The following is a 23,665-nucleotide window of genomic DNA, read 5'->3' on the forward strand; positions in this document are numbered from 1 at the left end:
AAGGAAGCTAAAATTTTCAGTTTACCAATAAATACATGATTTGGCAAGCGATCCGCTCATGTTGTAAACAGAGTGACTACCGGGACTGTAAACGGGGAGATCTCCCTCAAGGAGTGTCTATAGAAGTGTCTGCTTCCTCCTTTAAAATACACGAGGGCCCTACGATCTTCTGGTCGGATCTAGTTGCGTGCCACTATTCAAATGTTGTCCTGAAGTGGTACGAGGCTAACGAGGTCAAATCTGAGTAAGACATAAAGGAAAAGTGGGTTTCCTTATCTTATGTTAGCTGCGAGTTAAGCATAAGGTGAGAGCGTACGGTTGTAGTATTGAAGTTGAATGGAATTAATATGACAAAAGGTTACTAATGGGCTCTATTTTATTGCCTGAAAGTTTGAAAATAATCGGTCTACTAGGTAATTTTCAGCAGCGTTTTTTTCTGTTATGCAATTTGATGTGGGGCATCCTTTAAAGAAGGGGCGAAAAAGAGATTTTTGACAATTTGTGTCATAGAGAGAAGGGGAGGTTAGCTTTGGAAAAATTTTGTGTGGGATGATTTATTAATAAGTCCTGTACTGTGTGAGCCTATTGTCTATAGATCGGACGAGACTTACAGATGCGAAAAAAATTAACGTTAAATACAGCCAGTTTGTCACTTTTTCTATGGGATTTCCTATCTTTATGGGACTGATTTGCGATCATAGGCGGTATTGTAACTATAGAAAAGGCCTATGTTCCGGTTAGGCTAACGAAACTGAGAATTATGCGTGGCTGGGGCTCAAACATACTTCAAGTGGTGGCTTAATAGACCAGCACCTCATCCTCGGAACCGACAGACCAGGGTCAGAAAGTTTCCCTGGTTAGGTTTTATTATGGAAGTGTACACTAACTTTAATACAAAAATTCATTTCGTTTAATTTGTTCTGTTAATTGGTTGCACATTCGTATTTCACTTCCTGTGCCAGTAGTATCCAGTTTCACAGAAATTCGTCACAAAAAACTATCGAAAATTTTGCCATATGACAAGCACTAGTTACATAAAGCATTTACCACTCTATAAAAAAGACCACATATTCGCGGCAAATTAGCGTCAGCAAATAAGCACTCCGTTTTTCGTACAGTCATTTTGTTTTATTAACTAACGTAACGCATAGCTGCGGGGCCGGCTAACTGGCAAGCTCGAGCACAAAGGTTTTCTCTCAGATGACCGCATGCAACGCAGAAACCCTCTTAGCACCAATATGGTAATTGCGAAAGAAACTTTGTCGTTCCTCCGCCAACAGATACAGCGACGAGTTGAAACCCGTGTTGTTTTTTTGCGGGATGTTTGCTATCATCATCTTTATTTAGCCCAGAGCAGCCGTAAAAAGTGAGTGGCGCACTATTTTGAAATTAGCAGTGAAGGTTGTTCTGGCCGGCGGATGTGTGGTTTTCCTAGAAATGAAATATACGATAGTTATGTACATCATGCGCTGGTCAACGATATTGGACCGACTGTCAACTTAATTCGTAATTGGTCAACTGAAGGTTGATTTGAAGTAGCATAATAAGTTCAGTCTTACAAAGGACCCAAGTGAGATAAGTGTCAGATATGATCCTCACACTACCAGGGTCTTGAAATTAACAAAGCGATGCAAATGATAGATCTTTGGGGCCTTAGAAAGACTGTGTCATAACTCATAATGTAAATAAGTTGGTACCAGCACAGCATTTGACAGCTTCTTTCGTTCAAATACAAATGCTAATATCAGAGGTGAGAAGCTGATAATGATATTTTTTTCCACTGATAACTGACACCCAAATCCAGTTTTTTCAATTCAAAATAGCAATATACCGCTAGTCGGGGTTACGATCGGCCTGCAGACTTTCAGCAATTGACATGCGGACCTTGCGTGCAAACTTGGATACAATAGTTATTCACGTATGCTAAATTGAGTACGACGGTGATCTGTAATTTATTTTAATTCGAATGTTTACTCAGGTTGTACAATGACCATAGAAATGTAACTGCGATCACATTGGTTTAGTCAGCTTGCCTTGCAACAAAAGTCATTTTGAGTGGGAAAGAAAAGAGCCGCTAGAATAATTTAGCTATGCTAGAATATGGGCCGATTTAAAGCTAGGAGTTGTACTTGTAGTTTTGTACTCTGAAGTGCATACGATAGGATTACTGGCTACCTAATTGTACTGAACCCCAACATTTATGAAACTATCTTCCTAGGTACAAAAAGTCCAATTATGTAATTGACTGTGGGAAACCACACAAGAAAACAAATTGAAAACTGATGTAAACAGCTTCAGATGGAAATCGAAGCCGAAACTATGTGTACGATTGCTTCCAACTTCCTACCCACATCCTCCAGCAGATAGTTGTTCGACAGCTACAACTGGCGTGGCGCGGTAGCGCATTCGAATACCATCACGGCATGCAGCGAGTGTGGCGAAAGCAATTAATCTCGTTTTCAATGCGAAATACCTCTGTATAAATCTGACGAGCTAATCGAATTGACCAATCATGGCACGAAAGCAAGCAAACTTTGGAGGAGAAAGAAAATCACCCGTGATGAGGAAATTTATCGACGTTTCCTCTCCCAGATCTCAATGCTACGATTGCGGTATTTACACGACAAGACGCTCTATCGCTGAAGCTGCACAGAAAAACGAATCCGTAGGCATATTTAAATAATTTGAATATTCATTTACTCATCTATAGGTCATCTACTGCAAAACCGTAACGATTACTCAACCACATAACTAATCCCCACAATGGAATGTCCGAGAACATCACGCAACTGGTAAATGTCGAATCATCGTTTGTCAAGAACTGTTTTGTGCTGGGTTCACATTTAAAACGATCCTCAGCTCGCACAAGCTTCTCAGCGAGTGTTCTAGAAACACGCTAACCGACCAAGTTAGGTGCATCTGGTCGGCAGCACATTCATATGCGGCACAGCCTAGCATAAGGCTGACGACAGACACTCAGGCTTTACTTATTCCACGTAACCCAGTTGCTGTCACATACTTCGCTCGTGAGATGTTGAAGCATTGCCAGTTTAGGTGATAAATTTTGCAATAACAAAGCACGCGTGATTGGCTATAGCTGGTGTTACGCGATAGACCAGGGATGTCTTCACTTGGACTGAAGTCATCGTTAAAGATTGTTTGTTTTTCGTGCGGGTTTTAACCGAAACTTTGGTGAATCATCAAACTTCGAGTTTACGCTAGTTTACGAAAACTTAAGATTTTTGACATATGGTTACGGAGTTTAAGCCAACTGCCAAAATTCATTTTAAGAGGAAATTGCGGACGAACCGTTATTGGCTAAACGTATGGGCAGATCACTCTAGGAATGTATAACAAATTTGAAAAAATGCATCTTATTTCCATTTTTGCAACAACTTTTACACTTCCTAGCCGAAAAATCTATGCAACAAACGCCTTATACGCTGATCTACTTCGTTCTATACTTTGTTGGATGTAGAGTTAGTTTCTTGCAGGTCTTTGACGTATTACACGCGACGCAAAATAGGGTAATGAGCCTATTTGGCACTATTAGGAAGAGCTCCGCACTCTTTTTCAAAACAACTTTTAAATAAAGCTATATTATTTATAACCTTTTTCAGAATAAAGTATCAGTGTATTGTTTCTTAAACATCTATATAGTGCTTATTTAGCAGAAATGTTTCTCTTTTCAGCATAAATGGTAATAAACGTTCTATTCCGTGCATCTATTCTCACCTCGAAAATTCAATTATCGCCTCCTGGGCGTGCCAAATTTCACCTCAACGAAAAATAATCTGGTTGAAACGCAATGCCTTATATTCCATTTGTGTCAATTCTCACTAGGTATCTAGATCATGGACGCCAATGCTTGATTTGTAAGATGAATCATTCGACTTTTTCAGCCGATCAAAGCTCACATGAAAGAATCTCATCAACTGTTAGAAGAAGAGCGCCCAGTATTGCACTCGAAGGAAATAATCACGCTTATTTAGGCGAACAACTGGCAATGACTAGTTTCACATCACACATTGCATTGTCCCAAGCCGAATTTTATGTCCTGGTGAAAATAAAATCTCTGCAATCAGCAATCAGTTGAATAACTTAAAATAATTGATTATTTATACCTGACATTGCATTACAATATATTTTCAAGTTTATGTTTTAGTTTGGCCGAACTGCTGATTTTTTCCTGTGTGCTGGATGCTAAAGCCGAACAAAGTTCTCAGCTGTCACTATTAGAGAAAACTTTTCTTTTTTACGTATTCCGGCTGACATGATTTTTGTAACAATCATCATAATAATTTTTAAAGCTCATCTTCCTAGGAAGAGGTAAAAGAAATAATTCAGTCCTAACTTTAATCGAGTGGGTCGTTAAACCATGTGCTGTTTTCAGAATTTTCAGATTTTCCTGTTGCACATTCACAGTTAAGCCAGTTCAGTTTGGGTCGAATTTTCAAGTTTATATGTCCTGATCCTACACGTGTAGCTTAAACCAAAATCTCCTGTCTCTTTGAAATCAGAAACAGAAAATATGCACCTCGCCGAATTACCGTAAGGATCTTCCGTAACGAAGATCGATGGAGCGAATTTCTTAAAGATCCTCACGAAGCTCTTACATGAGAAGACACGATGGAAGGAAACGAGATAAGGTTGAATATATTATTGCGTGGTGGGTGGGTGGTGTTGCTGATTATTGATATTCGATAAATCTCTGATTGAAAGCATTTGTTCGCTTTGTGCACGATATGACACGCAGAGTCCGTTGCGGCTGGATGCTGTTGACTCGACTCGTCGAATATAAACAGAGTTTATTTTGAAGCTTCAACTGAAACCAACTTCCTGGTAAATAATAAATATATTATGAACTAACCGCGCTCGAAGCTGTCGTTTTTGTTTGGGCTGTGTAAACACTGAAACGCACCTATTCTGACGTGACTTCGTAAAGTGAAATCAGCATTAGTCACATTCCGCGGGCTGTACACCAGAAGGACGTTTTTGTTTTGTCTTAATCCCAATAGTGTTTTCTCGATTCGGTAGTGTTTAAGGGAGTCTTCTACTCGCGAGGCCTAAAATTTAACACTTTTTGGGAATAAATTGTAAAGCATCTACTCAATGGATTTAGAAACATTTTTTTTTATTTTGAAGATGTTTTGACTTTTCAATTTTACTTTTAAAGACGAGAATAAAAATCTCTCGCGACCTTGAAATTTCATTGATGACATTGACGTAGAAACTGCATGGGTCCCGCTTAAGTAAAGTTGAGGAAAATTGGGTAATCTGTAATCAGAAAACTCATATTTTTTATAATCATAGTCACGTTGGGTATGTTTAGACGAGGGGGATTTGTTTTATTTTATAATTTATAAAAGTTATGTAACGATTTGTGAAAATTTCCAATATTTACGTTATTTTTTACCTATTAGGGGCCATAAAAATGGAACAAATTGACATTTTGCAAATCTCTCTCGACCAAAAATAGCGGTATATTTTCTGAACAGTTGGAGACAAAATTATTGAGATCGGACCAGTATTTCTATGAAAAGTTTTACTTGACCGCTTAAAAACACTACTTTCGGGAAAACGTGTTTAAAGAAAAAAGTACGGTGTATAACTCGGTAGTAGTAACTTACTAGTTAATCTACTATACCGGGTCCGAAGAGCTCATCTTCCTCATCACGAAAATGTTCTTGGTTTTGCTCTGTTGAATTTGGACCTGTTTTGCCGCGACACCCATATTGCGTTCAGAACGAGTTATACGTTCACTGTCGAGTCGAGTAGCACATCTTTCAGCTTCAGTTCCCAAGGTGATTCCCATCGCCTCCATAGCTTGTAAGATTGATGAAAATCCTTGGTTGAAGATACGGACTGCTAAATAAGTCATTTGTTTTGGCGCTAAGGAACAGATTTCACTTATCAGAGACTCATTGATGTTTTGGGTGTGAGCTCCTGAGCATCTTTCTAATAAATCATTAGATGATAGGCCTTTGTAGACCCTGACATGTTCGAAAGTTTCTAAAGTTCCCTTTACTTCAACCTGGCGCCACTTGCACCAAATGTCCTCGCCGGGTGAAAGCTTTGAGTGTTAGGGATTTTCGTTCGATGACGAGCAGTGTTCGAGGGAAGCCCAGATTGCAATTCGTTTATGTTCTACAGAATTTGAGTTTCTCCGAATCTCCAGCCCATAAAATTTTGTTAGCTGGCCGATTGATTTGTCCGTCAACTTTCTCTTTCCTTTCCCACCGATACCTTTGTTTTCATTCTTCAGTTTTCGTAATCTCGTTCCCATACGCTTCTCAAAATTTCCGACGCATTCTTACTTCCGTACGATAATATCGTCCCAAAAAAAAAACAAGAAACCATTCACAGACGCTCACATATACATAAACCGTCAAGAATGGACCGGTGAATTCATTAAACAATGATTTTTCCATAGACAAGTACCCTCGTGGTGCGCCGCGCTTAGTATCTCAGAAACGCCGGTTCCCAGAAACCTGCCAATGAATTTGTAGCAAAAACTCTCAATATAGTCAACCAATCTTCGTCATATTTGAAGGGATTCATACAGAATAGATAGCAGCATTAATTGTCTCCTCTGTGTTGTTCCTATCATTTTTAAGTTTCAAAAAACTCCATCCCTAACTTTAAAAATATTTTTCTTCAAATGTGCTAAATGGCTAAGATAGCACAACATTGATAAGATACGATAATTTTTTTTAAACGTTGCGGGACTTTTAACCTTTTAAAGTTATAGGTGTTACTCGTTACGCACAAAAATGGAATCTACAGGTATTCATTCAAATTTAAAATAAAGTGATTTTGTGATGTATTCCATAAATATTTGTGAGCATAATCATTTTAGTATCATTCAATTTCGATATGTGGAAAAGAACACATCGTGTCACCGTGGTTCGGAGCATAATTCCGAAAGTACTTGCATTTAGTGTATGTAAAAGATGACCGAGATGATCTCTGATCATCTCTCTTATTTTATTCCAAGACGAACACCCCCTAAGAAAAGAATGTTTCAAAATCGGCCAATGAAGGACGTTCGTTGGACTAACATTGGACGACGTTAAAAAGACAGTATGGTTACGATAGTATTGGGCACTGTTTCAACTCTCTTTTGTTTCAACTCACTCAAAGACAGACAGCTTTGAAATCTGGATCTGGATATAATCTGGATCAGATCTATTTTTGGCCATAGTGTCGTAGTAAATGAAATCTTCTGCTAAGAATTTTCGCTTTGAGTAACTTGAAGAAGTGTGTAGATAAGTCGACTGCCACATATGCAAACGATGAAATCCCAATTTACTAACGTAAAGATACAATTAGTCGCAACATTTTAGTCGCGCTCCGAAATTGCCTATCAATGTCTATCTGCTGTCTGTTCGTGGTGTGAACATAGTTTAAGTGCAAAAATTGGAAGAAAAAATTGATCGACACTTATGTGATCGATTGAAAATATGCGATTTAGCAGCAATCGGTGTTCAATTGAAAGCAATAACAAAATCCAATTTGGCCGATTGCTGTAAAAAATACTTCATATCAGCAAAGTTAATAATAAACTAGCGTTAAATGCGGTGTTGTGCAGTTAAATGAATCCGCTTATTAGTAAACCCAATTTTTTATTAGTTTCTACCTTGTTTGCTGTACTATTTTTATCCTTGTTTTCGGTTCTTTTACATAATTTTATTGTCTATTATACGATTGTTAAAAATACTACGGTTCCAACAGAGTTTTAGTACCGAACGTACACCTTGTATACAAGTGAGTTTAGGTTCAATGAGAATTATATATCGTTAAAACATCACGAAAATAAAGCAGATTTCTCGGAAAATATAAATGTTATATTTGCGCTTGAATGGTATGTTTAGTGTATTTGAAGACTTTTTTTTTCATTATGTCCAATCTGCAAATGAGAGTCCTCTTTTTTCGCTTTCTCTTTCGCTTATTACTGTGAAACCGTAAAACTTTTAAAACATTTATCAGTACGTTTCGAAAGACCAAAGTTTTTACTAGCTTATTATGCATAGATTTGAAGGGAAATCAGAAAGGTGACAGAGGAATTCGCGGAAGAGAAAGTAAACAAAGAGAGGCTCTCTTTTGCAGATTGGACCTATTGAAAAAAAGTCTTCATTTATTGAGATCATAGGACACTGATTTACATCAGAAAAACGATTTATGAATATTTCACATTTAAATAACAAATTTATTATTCAATTTTATGTAAAAACAAAAATTTAATCTCATGAAAACATCGAATGCTTAACTGCGTTGGCGTAGTTAATAATGCACAATATCGTTTGTCGAAAATGAAATAACGGTCTATTTATTTATGGATGTATTAGTTTGATTGGAGTTGTAATTATGAAAATAAGCGGTTTCTAATTTTTCAATTAACAATTTTGAAGTAAAGGTCGTAACATCGTTAGTATTCATAAAACCAAGAAGGCCTTAATGAGAAGAACAAATCCGTATATGGCGATTGAGCTTCATTACAAACAAAATATTGACGTCCAAATAAACCCGTATTTGGTAGCGATTCCACCGATCGTTAAGTAGATGCTTCAATCCACTTCCAAAGTAATACACGGTTGCGCAAGCTACAATTCTCGACCATCAGTTGAACCTGCCAATTGTCCGTAGCCACACTCATCAGAGCTCGAAACGAATTCGATTCCGAATACCACGAAGTTTAATTGGCTCGGTCTGCCGTCTGCGAAATGTAATGCGTTTACTGTTTGTGCTTTGCAGTGCAACCATCGTGCACGGAGCCGGTCTCCAGTTTTCGAATCGAAACGTGTCCATCGATCTACGATCATCATCTCATTAGTCAAGAATCGTGCCGAACGGAGATCTTCCCACAGAACACAGAACAACTGCAGCGTGTCGTCCTGACCTGAGTTTTCGCGCCACGATCTTCACCGCTAGCGAACGAGTCATTGAATTTCAAAAACGTTCTATTCGAGTGCCAACTTGGAGAAGTACGCCGCCGTGCCAAGCTGACGGATAAGTTTATTACCTCGCCGGGTCCGCACCGCACAGAATCTGGGTCACTGGCCTTCGTCGATGCTGATGCTGTTGCTGCTGCGCTTACTAACGGTTCACCGGTGGATGGCACACCGGAGAAGGTGAATCCATCCATGTTCAAGATTGCATTCAATTACCCGAACCTCCGGCTGCAGTACGATGACCAGCGCCTAATGTACCGTGTCGCTATTCTTCTGATGTTCGAAAAATGGATCGATGTGTCAAGCTTAAGAGTTTTGATTGATGGAATGTAGCTTACCCGTAAGTGTAGATCGCGTAGACTTGATTTAGGTTGAATTATTTTATTGTTGATGCAAATATCAGATGTGGATTTTAGGTGTGGAACGTACTAGTAATCGTTAGACAGTTCTAATATATTCGGGTTAAATGTCACACCATATTAGTTAGTTAATAATCTTTCTCCTTATTCCGGATGTCATTGGTAGTTTGCGTGGAAATGAAAGTCAAGTTTATCATAAATCCATCGTCATAACCACCTCGCTTTTGCCGCTTAAGGTAGTTTCGCCAAATATTTTTGTTATCGAAAATCAGAGAGTGATTGTTTGTTTTAAAACTGCCAATTTGAATATAAATGAAGTCATTACTCAAATTCATTTCTGCTTCTGTTGAAAACAAAAAGACAACAAAACCGATAATTGATAGAAAATTGATCATTCATCGCTCATCTACAAACATCATCGACTAGCGACGGAATGGTTCTCAAGTTTCGTCCAACTAGTCATCATCTCGTCACATTATCTCATTCGCTATAGTGCGCCAGTGCCAACCAAACCAAAAAAAAGTCCCCCTTGAAAATCGTGTGCTCGTAAAAGGTGCTTCACCAGCAGTGTGCCACTTTAGCGATGCTGAACATTCGAAAGATTTCAACAGCCTTATAAGTGACGAACCTTCACCACCGCGGTACCTTCCAGTTCGGCAGTGGAATGAAAAAAAAAACTTGAATCAAAGCAACAAAAATGCCCCCTACTGAGATAGGGGAAGGGTTCTTATTTATAGCACACTTGAAGTGGCGTTTTTTTGAAAGATCGACCGTCGACGTTTCAGAATTCTACACGTTTGTAATTGACCGCTTATCTTCTTCTCATAAAAAACGGTAATTGGTCGCACCCTGTTAGGTGAATTGTCTGCCGGTTTTGCAACACCAACTTTCGCAGTTGCACAAGCAAACAGTTACAACCTTCCAGGTAGATGCATAAATAAACAATAGCTATTATGTGGTAGCTGCAGTTCAAGGAAAACTTTTAACAAATAAGTTTTCACCTCGGAAACAATGTACAGAGCAGCACCAGGTTGGTATCCATTAACAAACTAGAAGAGTGGAGCCCCGAAAAGTCTGTTTGTTTCCCAGAGCAGCGACATGCAAAACCACTGACGGTAGACATTGGCGAACAGTATATCTACATATAAAGCTTGAATACAAAACTGGCTGAAGTGTGCTGTTGCGTGAGGTTCTGCGAAATGAATGGAATAACTAGCTAAATTAACCTGAATAATACCGTCGGTTTGGTGGCACGTAAGTGCGTGAAAAACCATTGACCATTTTTACGCTGCGAGGGTGGCGGATTTCAGTCGAGTTTGCATCCGCATCCGACTACTGAATCATTAATTTTTAATGATGTTTCCACGTCGAATAGCCAGCCAAAAATTAACCCGTTGGATTTGCTACTTTCCAAACGAACGCTAATCGCGAATGATTGTTTTTGGAAACCTACCCGAAATTGTCACACTGAAGGCAGCTTGGTGAAGCATCTTCGCTCTCACGCCACTCGAAGTGCGCAAATATCGCAAAGCTCGTGCGCATGTCTCGAAAAGTGGGGCTGACTGCCATTCGACCATGGCTGGAGGAACACGAAGAAAAACAAAACAATTGGTTGGGGGGGAACAGCTTGCATTTCAGTTCGTGCTTGATTAATTAGGTAACCGAGTGTCGTTACTCGTGAGAAGAGTATTAAAGAAGAATAAAAAGTCTTCTTGAGAAATGAACACGCGCGTACCAAATTCGAGCCATCGCCGCGCAGCAGTACCCCACCGAATGCAGTCAAATCAGTGGCGTAGCCAGAAATTTGGTTTGGAGGGGGTTTTGACGAAAATCTTAGTTTTTTCAAAAATGTTTGCGGGTCTATTGATGACATTTAATCTGTAGGCCGCGATCGACTGGGTACTACCGTGTTCTGCAGTAATAGCGAAATGGGGTGGTGTAAGCGGGCATAGGCGCTATAACCCTACCGTGACAGAACTAAATACCTGTCGCAGGTGTCAGTTATGTTGGGTGACGGGCTACGAGACACGATAGGTCAAGTTCAACGAGTGGCCCAAAAACACCACTTTACTAACAATCAAGCAGAAAAGGATGAGCTGAAAACTCGCAACTTCGAAACCGTAGCATTGGAAGAGCTTTGATTGACGGAGCAGAAGGTGTGGAAATGCGGGGATCGTGCGACGGCACAAGAGCTGGGCAAAATGCGCCAACGCGTGATCAAGTGGCAGGCGAAAGGATGTGTGTAGTGTGGATCAAAGGCCATTTCTTCGACTAGAGCATTATTAATGTGTACTGACCTCACGAAGCTGAAAAGGATGCATTTTATGCGCAGCTGGAGCATGTCTATGATAGCTGCCTATGGCAGAATGTTAAGCTCGTCATCGGTGACATAAACATCCTGATAGGCCACTTTGCTTTTTGCATTTCAACAGGTTATTTTTTATTTTTATTTGAAGTCGTTTGCACTGAAAGATGTGAATTTTCGTAGTGAACTTAAAAATATGAAAAAGTTAAATTTGACCAAAGTGGCGTTGAAGTCACTTTTGCATACTAGGATTGTAAACGTCATCTACAAGGTGTTCTTTCAAATTCTTTTTTGCCGCCTATAACCGTTAGTAAGGGAATTCGTAGTGCAATATGGCCTATAACGCACAAATACGGGTTGCATTCATATCTTGAACCAAGCTATTTGCAATAATATTCTTGAAAACTTTGCTGAAGACACTAAGTTTCGAACTAAATTTGATTGGAATTAGTAATGCATCCAACTGGAAAAATTAATCAACAAAATTATGCTGCTAAATACTAAACCTCCAAAAGCTGATGGTTTCCAAATTATGGAATCTTGGCGCCATTCTATTCGATACCCAAATGTACACCATAAATAGCGAAAAGCGTGAAAATTTTTCCATTTTTTTTATTACCAATCCTAGCTAGTGGCACTTTATATAAGTGATAACCCAAAAAATCAAATGCGCATAAGAACCGATTCTGACCTGTTAGAGACAAGCGTAAACGCCATTTTTCGTTAGTTTCTATGTAGCCGTTTTCATTGAGCTATTTTGCTTGATATTTACGTGATTTATCAACTATAGGATCCTCACTAAAATATTAGTTACAAGATCCCATTCTCACAATTTACAAAAAGTCGCCATAACGTTTTAAACATTAGGTTCTCACTGTAATGAACGGATAATAAACTGGAAAATAATTATTTGAATATTTAATACACTAGTCAGCATCAAACTTTTTTTTCTTCAATTCAAATATTTTGGTTTGGAGGGGGTTTTAACCCCCAAAACCCCCCCTTGGCTACGCCACTGAGTCAAATGCTACGTAGATTCCCACACCAAGGGTTCGCGGTGCAGCGTCTATGGAGGCGCAACTTTCGAAGCGTTACGACACTATGACCTCTCTTTCTTTCTCGGTAGCGGCGGCGGTGTTGAATCAGTACTTTTTTCACTTCTGCGTCTAACACCCGTACCCTGGGGCGGAGGATGTCACGCAGTAGCAAACTTCCCTGTCATTGCATTGTAGGCAAATAAGAGAAAGGTTAAACCTGAATTATCTGTTATATATGAGAGTTTTTGGCTGTTATACGGTACGGCAAGAAGTCGGTAGGTTACGGGAAGAGAAAAATAAAGAAGACAAATAAAGTAATTTTAAACGAGTATCAGGGATGGGCCCCATGATAAAGTGACTGGTTAATAGTAAAGATGTTGTGTCAGCTTTATAGAAAATTATATCAAAATGAAGATGGTAAAGTACCCATCTGCCCTGAAGTGAAAGGTTCATTCAGCTATTAGGATCATGTGGATGTGGATAATGCAAAGGAGTCGGATCTCTAAGTCAAATTGTCAATAGACTAAGGCTGATTTTACTTCAGTGAAAAAGTGCTACTAATGTGTAAAGGTTAGACTGGAATAATCGATATTGTTGGTCTTTTTAAAATTGACGACAAACAGATACAAAGCCGTGTGGTGTCGACGGGCTAAAATTTGTGTGCACTATTTAAGCCAATGATTGAACCACTGGAAACTTGCTCCCATGTCGTAAGAGGCGACTAACAACATGCTAGGAGTTCCTAGGTCAAGGTATTGATCCGTACCGAAGACTTTACCGGGACGGACCTTAAGTTTTTGCATCATAGCCTTTATCCATTCTATATTGAGTCATATAGTCACCTTTGTATAGTCTTTTGCTATTCCAGATTTTGTACCAACGTTTTAGGTTTCTTCTGGTGGTTGTACAATAGCCGTAAAGGATGAAGTCTAATTATACACTAAGTAACAGCATGTATTAATATACCCACTCTCCAACGCCAAGGTATAACTTCCAAAGCTTTGGTTTAAAAACCGTATAAATATTTTGGATTTTTTTTAATTGACCTAAGGTGAAGTTGTCGAATAACACAAAAAGTTATTTGTGTGGCAAGCGATCTGTAGATGTGTCAAAATAAGTCAGGTTTTTTATCAAATCTGGAACCGACAAATCTACATTGACGAATACCTCCAAAAGCCTTCTTGAGGTCTCATGAAGTTCTGACGGTAGCTTTGTACTACTTTTGCTTTCCTAAACAGTGGTAAACATTTTAACACTCCAGAACTTCACTTTGTGAGAAAATGTAGGGTCATCGGAAGCTAAAACTTTGTAAAATCGCACTCCTGGTCTTTTCATTAAAATCATCCAGTGCAGTACTCTGGGTCGCTCTTTCGAGTTTGAACCGCTCCGGTCCGTAGTCGGTCTTTGCCAGTATTGCTCTTTTCTCATCCATGCTTCTTCTGGACCGCCGATGGATCAAAATCCCTCGTCGTTGTGTTTTTAATATTTAATACGCATGTCGTTTGCAGTTTGGCGTTTTAACCAATTATGGAAACGTGTCTGATAGGGAGAGTGGAGATGCCAATTTGTCATTAACATTTCGCAGTGAATTTTCAAATTTATATGGGATATCTTTTATACTTTTTGTACGCTTTCTTAAAATGCGTATTTCTACCGGAGGTCGCACTTCTGAAAACTTTGATATAAAATGAAAAGACAAAGCGCTTGAGTTCTTAGCTAAATCACAATATCTACCAACATATATCCTGATTCATTTCACTACCTGCCAACACCAATTCTATCCTGCGACACTTGTGGATGATGCAGAGAATTCCTTGATCATAATAGTCAACTTATCCTGACGGAACGGTGACATGCCGTTGACGTTCTATTCCGTTGACGGAAGCGTCTGAATCATGTTCTTTTTTCGACATTTGGACGCATTCTGCTAGATATGTGGTGAAATTAATGGAATCATACGATATTCAATTCAACCCACATGTACTATTGAATCAATATTCATTCCAGTCAAATTAAGGTACGCGTCAGCTTAATTTTCGGCAGTCAAAAAAGTTTCGATTTTTACAATATTGTTGTTAACTGCTGATTTCGAGGTACATATTAGATACAGCTTCTGCCGTTGTTAGCGTTATCTGAAGAGTTTTCCTTAGCGGTTTCTGAGCATGGTTTTCCGTAATATGCCGACTGATCACAGACCTGGCACGCATCAATTTGCACTTAATATGTGAAAAGAGTGGTTTATGTAAAGCTATCACATTGTTTTGTATTGTATGATCATATACGAAGGAACGGATCTGTTCAACCGCATTTGCACCACAAAAACACCATTATAAACACCTGGAAAGCAGTTTCGTCAAGAATCCTCCCTAACGGATTTCATTTTTCTTAATTGTGACATTATTTTTCAATGACCACACCGCAAAAGTGTGGTTTTGAATCATGAAGCCGTACCCCGTTTTTTCCACCCTCCATAAACATGGGGATTTTCATTTCAATTCAACCACACAGCCATGCGCTTTGGGTTGTTATGCCAATTTGTTGGATGCAGTAAGCATTGTATGCTGACATGATGGAACTGGATAAAGGCGACTTCCGTAGGTCTATTTAACCTTCACTAAATGTGCCAAACGGTGTGTACTCGGTAAAATAAACCGAAAGTCAATAGCTACTGTATTTGGCCGGAGCTCCACTTCTTGCTTTTACGACAAACTCGTCTCGATTGATCACTACGGAAGCCTTAAAAGTGACGGTTTTCTTTGTTCTTGGAAACAGGCTGGTAGGCACGCACATCTGTTATACATTAAAATACCATATCTCCCAAGCGCTATATTTCAAATCATGGTAATTTCACAATATTCCTTTGGTTACAATTGGTGGTATAAATGGCCTGTGTTAAGCCAAAGAGGACCAAGCGCCATTTGGAAGTACCTTCCTAAAAATCGCTATCGCAGCTAATGTAGCACTCTTAACACCTACATCAATTTATTTCTGAGAACTCAAATAGTAAACGATAGCAAATAAGTACCCTTAAACTTTCTATGATAATGGTAAATAAATGAAAAATTATTTTTTTCATTGAAAATACCGGGAAAAAATTATGGCGCTCAGTTCGCTTTGGCTTAACGCAGGCCAAATGTACACATCATAAATATTGTAGTAATATGTAGAAACGATGGTTTCAAAAGACATGAGTTATATGCTCGGGAGGATTTTGGAGTCATTGCCCTGTAATTGTCCGGTAGGCTAAGTTCTTGAGCTACACATTATAACATTTTAAAGATATTCAAATATATGTACTTCTGTAATTCAAGTAAGTCGACGAATTGCTTCCTAGGTCTCTAAAAGGTAGACATTTCATTTCATTTCTTCACATGCATTTACATTGAAAAGTATCAATGTAGCATAAAATGCACAGTTTAAATTTAGCAGGAATTTTAACGTTTCGCTAAAACTAAACAACTTAGCCTTATAATATGTTTAGGAAAGTTATTAAACTTTACAAGGCCCTTCTTTTCGTTTAACTGGAAGTCAGGGTGGTTCTAATTTTTTTAAAGATCTAAAGATCAACTTTTTCACGGTTCGAGATAGAGCTGGACTGCTTTCAATGAAGCTGTAGAACAACATATTTTAGAGAAATTTGCTGAAGACATGTAATCTCTATCTTTCATACTTTCCATTTCACGAGAAATCCAAATCTAAGCGGTGCCTTATAAAACGGTCTTATTTATATCACTTTTGTAGTTTTTATTTCACACGAAAGTAGCCTTTACACAACTTGAATATTATTTTAGGACGCATAATTTATTCATAGACACAAAAAAAACTAAAATATTTCCGTTTCAAAGTTATTATAACTTTTACACAAATATAACTTTTTCAAATATTATTACCTGCTATCAGGGCTCTTAGCATAAAATATCGTTCCTGCCATATGAAATATCAAAATTTGTAGTATACATCACCAAAAAATAGGAAATACGGTATTTTTATATCTTGCACTATTTATCCGAAAATTAGCTTATTGTTAGTAAAAAGTGCGTATAACTTTCTAACGAAAGAAGTTAGAGGTTCAGTGTATTAACACAAACTGTTCTTCTTCAAAATATGTGAAAGTATTTCTAAAGTCACTTTACCTAAACAGCAAAAGTTATATAACTAAAATCACTTTTTTAAGAATTACTCGCATGAATTTTGATAAATTTCTTGTGAAATAAAAAGTTTAAGATATAAAACTACAGTGCCTTCGACAAAGTTTTTGAAAAAAATATTTTCTTCAAGTTTCTGAAAGATTATAAGCTATATCGAACCATTAAAAAGTTAGTTTTCAGATTACATTAAATTCAGAACCACCCTAATTAATGTTTAAAATAAGAGAAAAGTCTTCTAAAGTGCAAGCTTTTAGCGTGAGAACGAAACTATATCTTTTATATTGCCCATCGTGAAAGTAATTTACACATATTACCAAGGGTCAATTTACGAAAAACTAAATATTCAACATAACTGTTGTTGTTTTCATTTTTTATTAACATATCCTTTACATAATTTTTATAGTTTTTGAAAATGAACGTTTTCTTCTAACACATAAAAACTTGAGCTTCTATTATGAAAAAGATATGATTTCGAAAATTGATTTTGTGAATTTAAAAAAAATATCGCTTTCGCCATTTTTTTGCTAAATTTTACAACCTTATATGTAGTTGGAAAAGAATTATTTTTTCTTGTCCCCCATCAGTGATATCAATATTGAAGAAAAAATTGCGAGAAAATGGTCATAACTTCTCAACGATAATAGTTAAATACGTGGTGCCAGGAAACAAATTATACTAATTCGTCCTAAAATGAAATTAGAATTGTCTGAAGACTGCATTTTTTAATCAATACCGCAAAAGTTATATAAATTAAACAGTTTTTCTAAAAAACGCTAATAAACACCCAAAATCTTGATTTTAAATTTCTTGTAGATGAAAAATATGACAGATGGAGCTTACATGTCTTCAGCAAACTTTTCTAAAATTTGTCGTTCTACAACTTCACTTAAAGCAGTATGTCTCTATGTAGAATGATTAAGAGGCAGTTTTTTATTTTGGTAAAATTAAAACCATCCCAATTGTTGTTTTAATCAAAAGCTAACAAACTACAAAAACTTTCCTAAAGACATAAGAAGTTAGTTTTAATTAAACTTAAAAATTCCTGACTGCTGTGCAATGTGGATAAAATAACAATCCATAAAAACTAATCGAACGTTTGATAGAATTGGGTCATTAAGCCATGTGGTAGTATATAATAATTGCGCAACGATTTGTGAGCTTGTTCACGATACATGATCGGATTCCATGAATAAAATTTCTATAATAAAAAGCAACATTAAAACTGGTCAGAGTCACTTGGTCTATAAACTAAATCGTAAAGATATGAAAATGATATAGTAAATTTGTTCATGAGCATACGATCTTTAATGTGTGATGGTCATAACCAAATCTACGAATCGATACGAAAATTAGACCACAATAAACATTGCTAACGTTTTGAACGAATTCACATCAAAAGCTATTAAGTGTTTTTCACAGGCTATTGTATCTTCAAAGCGTAATGGCTAAGAATTGAATTTGATGTGTTTCTAGAATAGCTGATACCAAAATCTATAAGAGAAAATAATATGGTGACAACGTTGCTCCGTCGCTAACGTAGTATTAGGACCAATTTTAAAAGTTACGAAAGTATCTGGTCAAATTACTCTGAAAAATTCAGAATGAATTTGAGTTTGATTATATTGAATGAAAACTTTGTTGAAGCCACAAAGAATCTATGATTTGCCATTAAAACAGTCTAGTTCGAGCGTCCTTAGCTTTGGTTCTCATAGATATAGATCAGACAAGGTCACTCTAGTTAGAGTGTGGCCATGAGAAAGAATAAAACAGATGACATTTGTAAACAAGCGTGAAATTTGACGTATTCACAACAGAAATACGTGAACTTTCATGCTCGTTTGGATACGTCATATCTTTTCTACTTCTTAATGGCCACACTCTCAATAGAGTGCTCTAGGAAGAGCAATTCGATCCAGGGTGCTATGAGTTTGAATGTATTAGGAGCTCAGCGTGCGGTTCATTGACAATTATACTTTATTTTTCGAATAACGTGATTGACTCGTCAAGGATTCAGTATAATAAATACGAAGCGTCACACTCTTATGAATAAAAACCGTAAATATTATTTAGCAAGGAAGACGACAAATCATCCGTTTCTAACAGTGTATAAGTGCCAAACCAGTTTTGAGTAGACACCAAACCTGTTTAGTGTATTCTTCCGCTTGTCTGACCAAAAATATTTAGAATATTTTGTTTATATTATCTTTGATATATCTAGAAACAAAATATCACTTCTGTAGTCATTCGAAACTAGGGGTAAGCACAAATGCGATACTAATAACATGAATTATATTCAGTGATGTCATTAGAATACAAGCTTAAAATTTCAAATTCAATATAATCATTTATGTAAACTGGTTCCTCAATTACGACAATTTTGATAATGTGTATTCGATTTTATAGATTGCCCTTCTCTATCACTAAAGGTGTGAAGAGTTATTATATCCATTTTCTTACTGCGTCATATTTTGCTTTGCGAGGTGCCATTACTCTAAGGTTCAGCAATGTTCGAGAAACCAAGTTCTAGTGAAAACGAAAAATTCGTAATTTCCGCAAAGCAAAAATTGCCACAGAAAGAAACTGAAAATAACAACTCTTCACGCCTTTATGCATATAGGAAAGGAAAACCATATTTAATCGATTGCAGATTATCGAAATTATCGTAATTATGCTACCTGCTACCAGTCCATACAACACTTTCCCACCGCGCAGCAATAACATCTTCTACACAGAGACACAGCCGAACTCGGCCAGTATTGTACACGAACAACTGAATCGCAGTCATGTGATGCTGGGAAAGAAAACATCATTGCCTGACCTGACCAGTATTTAAGTAGTCATATATTAAAATGTTCGCTCGTTCCGTGGAATCGGTTCTTCCAACTGAGTCAAGCTCTGTGAAGCAGGCAGGCATGATGAAGAGTTGTAGCGAGTTCATACCAATCATTTGGTGAGGGGTGTATGGTGGGATGAGTTTTCAAGGTAGTCAACATTAGCCAGCATCGTCATCATTAGGCGCCGAGCGCTGGCAAACATCCACACACCGTTCGCTCGGCGGGCGACCTTAATTCCATCGGAAAACAATACAATTAAAATTCATCGGTTCGAAGAACATCGCGGCTGACAGCGTTTTGCATCCGAGGAAGAGAGCACTTTTTTCATTATTCCGCGCAATTGCCCCATCAGAGACCGCCACGCCTGCTCTGTCGCACACACCGTCTCCAACCAGCTACGGGTGGCGGTGCATTCGAAATGGAAGGAATTTTCACTTTTAGTTTTCGCTTTCCACGGTTTCTACTCGCCGTGTGACTTCAAGACATTTTTTTGTCAGACAAACAGTCAGAGAGATGATTTCTAAATATGCTTCAAATAGTCGATAAAACAAACAATGAAGGAAGCTATCACTTACAGGTGGTGCCTCGCTGGTAGTGCTATAGACTTCACTAGCGGCATAATCCTGCTTCATGGTGACCGCCATCGAATCTGGTTCCTTTTCCATCATCTTGTCAGTTAGTGCGTCTACACAAACGATCACTGTATCCGGCACTGTCCGGTTTCGTGCGGCACTTTTTTTTCGTACAAAAAAATCACGCGCGCAAGTAAAGGAACAAAAAATCAACCGGATGTATCCGCAACAGAAGCTCGCACTAATCGAACAATCGGAAAAATTATTTCCTTCCTAGTATCCACCTTAACACACTCACAGGAAATGACACGATACCGTCTGAATGTTGAACCAGGAAATTTGGGAACCTTTCCACTGTCTCCAGGATCGAGGGTTAAGTTTGGGATATCGCTAGCTGCTGGCGGGACGTCCGTACTGGTGAACAGTCGCGAAACGTTTGAATTATTTTGAAATAGCTCTTGAACAATATAGCAAGCGACTGGCGTGTTTTTCTTTCCTTCTTTTTTTTCCTCGCGTGAGCGTCGATCGCGATCACTGCGGCCGACACTCACATTAGCATACGAACGGGCTCCGATACTCGCTCAACCACGGTACCTACCTACTGCAGTCAGTCAGTTGTTGCCTTTATGCAACGCTCGGAGCCCGGTGCAGACAATCAACAGTAGGCTGTGTCTTTAGCTTACCTTTGCCACGGCAGTCAGCGTATGATCGTGATCGTGATGTTTGCATGCCTGTAGTCGCTACACGAAACGTGGGGACAGTCGCTGGCGCGTATCGGAGCCAGACGTGTTCAGTACGGGAGAAATGGGCTGTTTGATAGTACAAAATTTGTTTGGAAAAGAATCGGGATATATTGAAAGTCCGAGATCTACGGCTTTGACGATCGCAATGGTGTTTCAGAAACGTTAGATTTGTTTTTTGTCAGATTTTAAAATCTAGTTTGGGATCATTTGGGGCCATAAAACTTAAATTCGCAAAGATACGTGTTCAATTGTAATAAGACCGATATATTCAAAAAAATGTTCCTGACAGTGAAAATAGATATAAAATCAACTAGCTCAAAGTATGTGTGAAGTTCTTTTATCCCTTTTAGTAACTTTGTATCTTCTAGTCAACCAAAACGACTATTTAAGGAATGACATGAAATAAATACACCGAATCATAATCTCGAACGACTGTCGACAGTAATAAAACTATCTAGCAATTATGTTCGACACGAATCGTTCTCGAGTTCAATTGATTTGCTTCTATAATGCCAACACTTGTCGATAATCTAGTACTTCTTCAAGCGAACTCGAACTAAAATTAACTTTCGAGCTCGGATTGAAATCCGTAATGCGAAACAAGGTCGATTCGATAGAGTTTTTATCGAATCGAGATGCGGAATGCCACCCCTGGTCTTTTTGTTTCCACGGGCTGCGTTTCCTGTCAACTCCAATATTTCAGTGGCGAGATATTCCATTACGGCCGCCAGCTAGTCGGATGCTCCGACACCGATACGTTCGGCGTAGTAGCCCTTTCTCAGCAGATGGTAGATTCGACTGACAGGACACTGGAGACCGGCATGAAAGGAGCGAGATTTTGGTTTTCCCTTCAACTTTCCTCCTTCACCGCATCCAGATATGTGTAATGCATCCAGCACGAATGATGCATCACTCGCATACAACCCCCGGTTTTGTACTTGTTTTAGATTGCGTTCTACTCCAAATGGGTTGGCCATCAAATGAAATCACTTTACTTCCATCGTCAAAGAGAAGGAGTTTCAAACGAAAACTGTTCAAGATTTGCAGCTTTGTGTACATAATTAGCGGGCATCAATCAGGCATTAGCTTCAGTAAGGGGCGTTAAAATCGGGTTTTCCCGTATGTGTATGCTGATTTCGACCTGTCGAAAAAAATAATAGGCGGTGAAGGAAAATATTTTCAAATTTAATTCTTGGTCTAAGGTTTGATAGTGCTGATATTGGCTAATTTGTTTTCTAAAGAAGATATTCTCTGGGAGGGGGCGGTGGGATGAGGGAAATTTTAGTTCCATTTGGCACCCGTTAAAAGCACGGAGCTGTGCAAACTAATTATTACAGTCAGTACAGTTAGTCAATTGAATAATCGAAACCAACTAAAATCATAATTCATTACTATCAAAATTTGCGACTCGGTGCGTGAAATTAGCCAGTCAATCAATCACGAATTGGCTTCGGTCGGATGTTTTAAAATCTGGTTTTTCGTTGTGTATGCTATTTTCTATCATAAACGAAAATAATTGGATAGCAGGTAGCGAGACAAACTGTTTCATCCACCAGCCTTGTACAGCACACAAATATTTGCTTCTCGATAAAAACTGACTGCAGTTGTTTAGACTCAATAAAAAATGATAAACACTTAAATAATTGCCGGTTTTCCGTCTTAATAAACAAACAACGAATAGTAAGGAAAAATGTTTGGCTGTTTCGACAACAAAGGGACAACTACAAATTTAGCGATTTTAAAACTGAACAAATAAAAGCAATTGAAGGATAAAATTCGATAGCTTTTTAAAGAAAAAAATTTGATAGCTTTCGGCGGACCAGATAGATGTCTTTCGGCATTATGTTAACTCGCTTGGATTGGATGGCTCACAGATTCACATCCTCGAACAAACCGCCCAGGTAGGCCCTGCTGGATTCTTGGAGGGCCTTTTAGCAAAGCCGAATTGACTCGCAGTCTTCTACAAAGTTGTAAATTTTTTTTTCTTATTTTCACTTAGTGGAGACGATGCATGCAGTGTCACCTAGCGGTGAAAATGCGAGCTGGTGGGTTTTCTCCATGTAAATTGTCGAAAATCCCATACAAACTTCAGGTGCGTTGGTCCGGTAGCTAGACTTGTTCGATTTGCTTCAAATTTGGTGCAAATACTCCTGGTGCGACTAAGAATCGACTCATGGGTGGGCGGATTGAGTTCTTGAAAATTCGAAACTTTTCTGGATAATCTAATACAAAGCCAAATAAAAATAAATTGGGACATTTCTTCACTAGAAATGCATATGGCGACCATGTTTAGTAGTCGGCATATCGAACCTATTTATTTCTTATTGGGAAATTCCAAGTTTTATTTTCATTCGTAAAACACCCGAAAGTCGACGAATGAAAGAAATTTTTAAACCCATTGCTAAAATCTCCGTGAAAATATCATTTTACTGTCTAAATTGTCAAAAGAAATTACTGAACAACTCTTGACTGGCCTCGTGTGCGTTAACTGACATTTTGCCGAAAATGATTTTATTTCATTTTCGAAGCCAACTTGTGGCCCTCACGATAATACAAATCTGTTGACGCATACGAATAAGCAATCGCGATCATCCACGCACACTTACGCTAAATCGCGGATTGCGCATACAGTCAAAAGCGCACGCGAATACGCAAGCGGTAACACGATTATATAAAATGAATTTATTCACGTGAAGTTACATATTCACGAAAAACA

General features: G+C 38.2%; 1 protein-coding gene across 1 annotated transcript in view; it reads right to left on the reverse strand.

Annotated features, from left to right (window-relative positions):
• LOC131688665 (transcription factor SPT20 homolog) overlaps positions 1-20,659 on the reverse strand; it is a 74,606-nt gene extending 53,947 nt beyond the window's left edge. The window contains exon 1 of the mRNA XM_058973082.1: positions 20,210-20,659. Within this exon, the coding sequence (XP_058829065.1) occupies positions 20,210-20,302 (93 nt within the window). The 5' untranslated portion in view covers positions 20,303-20,659. The remainder of the gene's footprint in view (positions 1-20,209) is intronic.
• Between the last annotated feature and the right edge of the window lie 3,006 nt (positions 20,660-23,665).

Source organism: Topomyia yanbarensis, chromosome 3 (genome assembly GCF_030247195.1).
Source record: "Topomyia yanbarensis strain Yona2022 chromosome 3, ASM3024719v1, whole genome shotgun sequence".
NCBI lineage: Eukaryota > Metazoa > Arthropoda > Insecta > Diptera > Culicidae > Topomyia > Topomyia yanbarensis.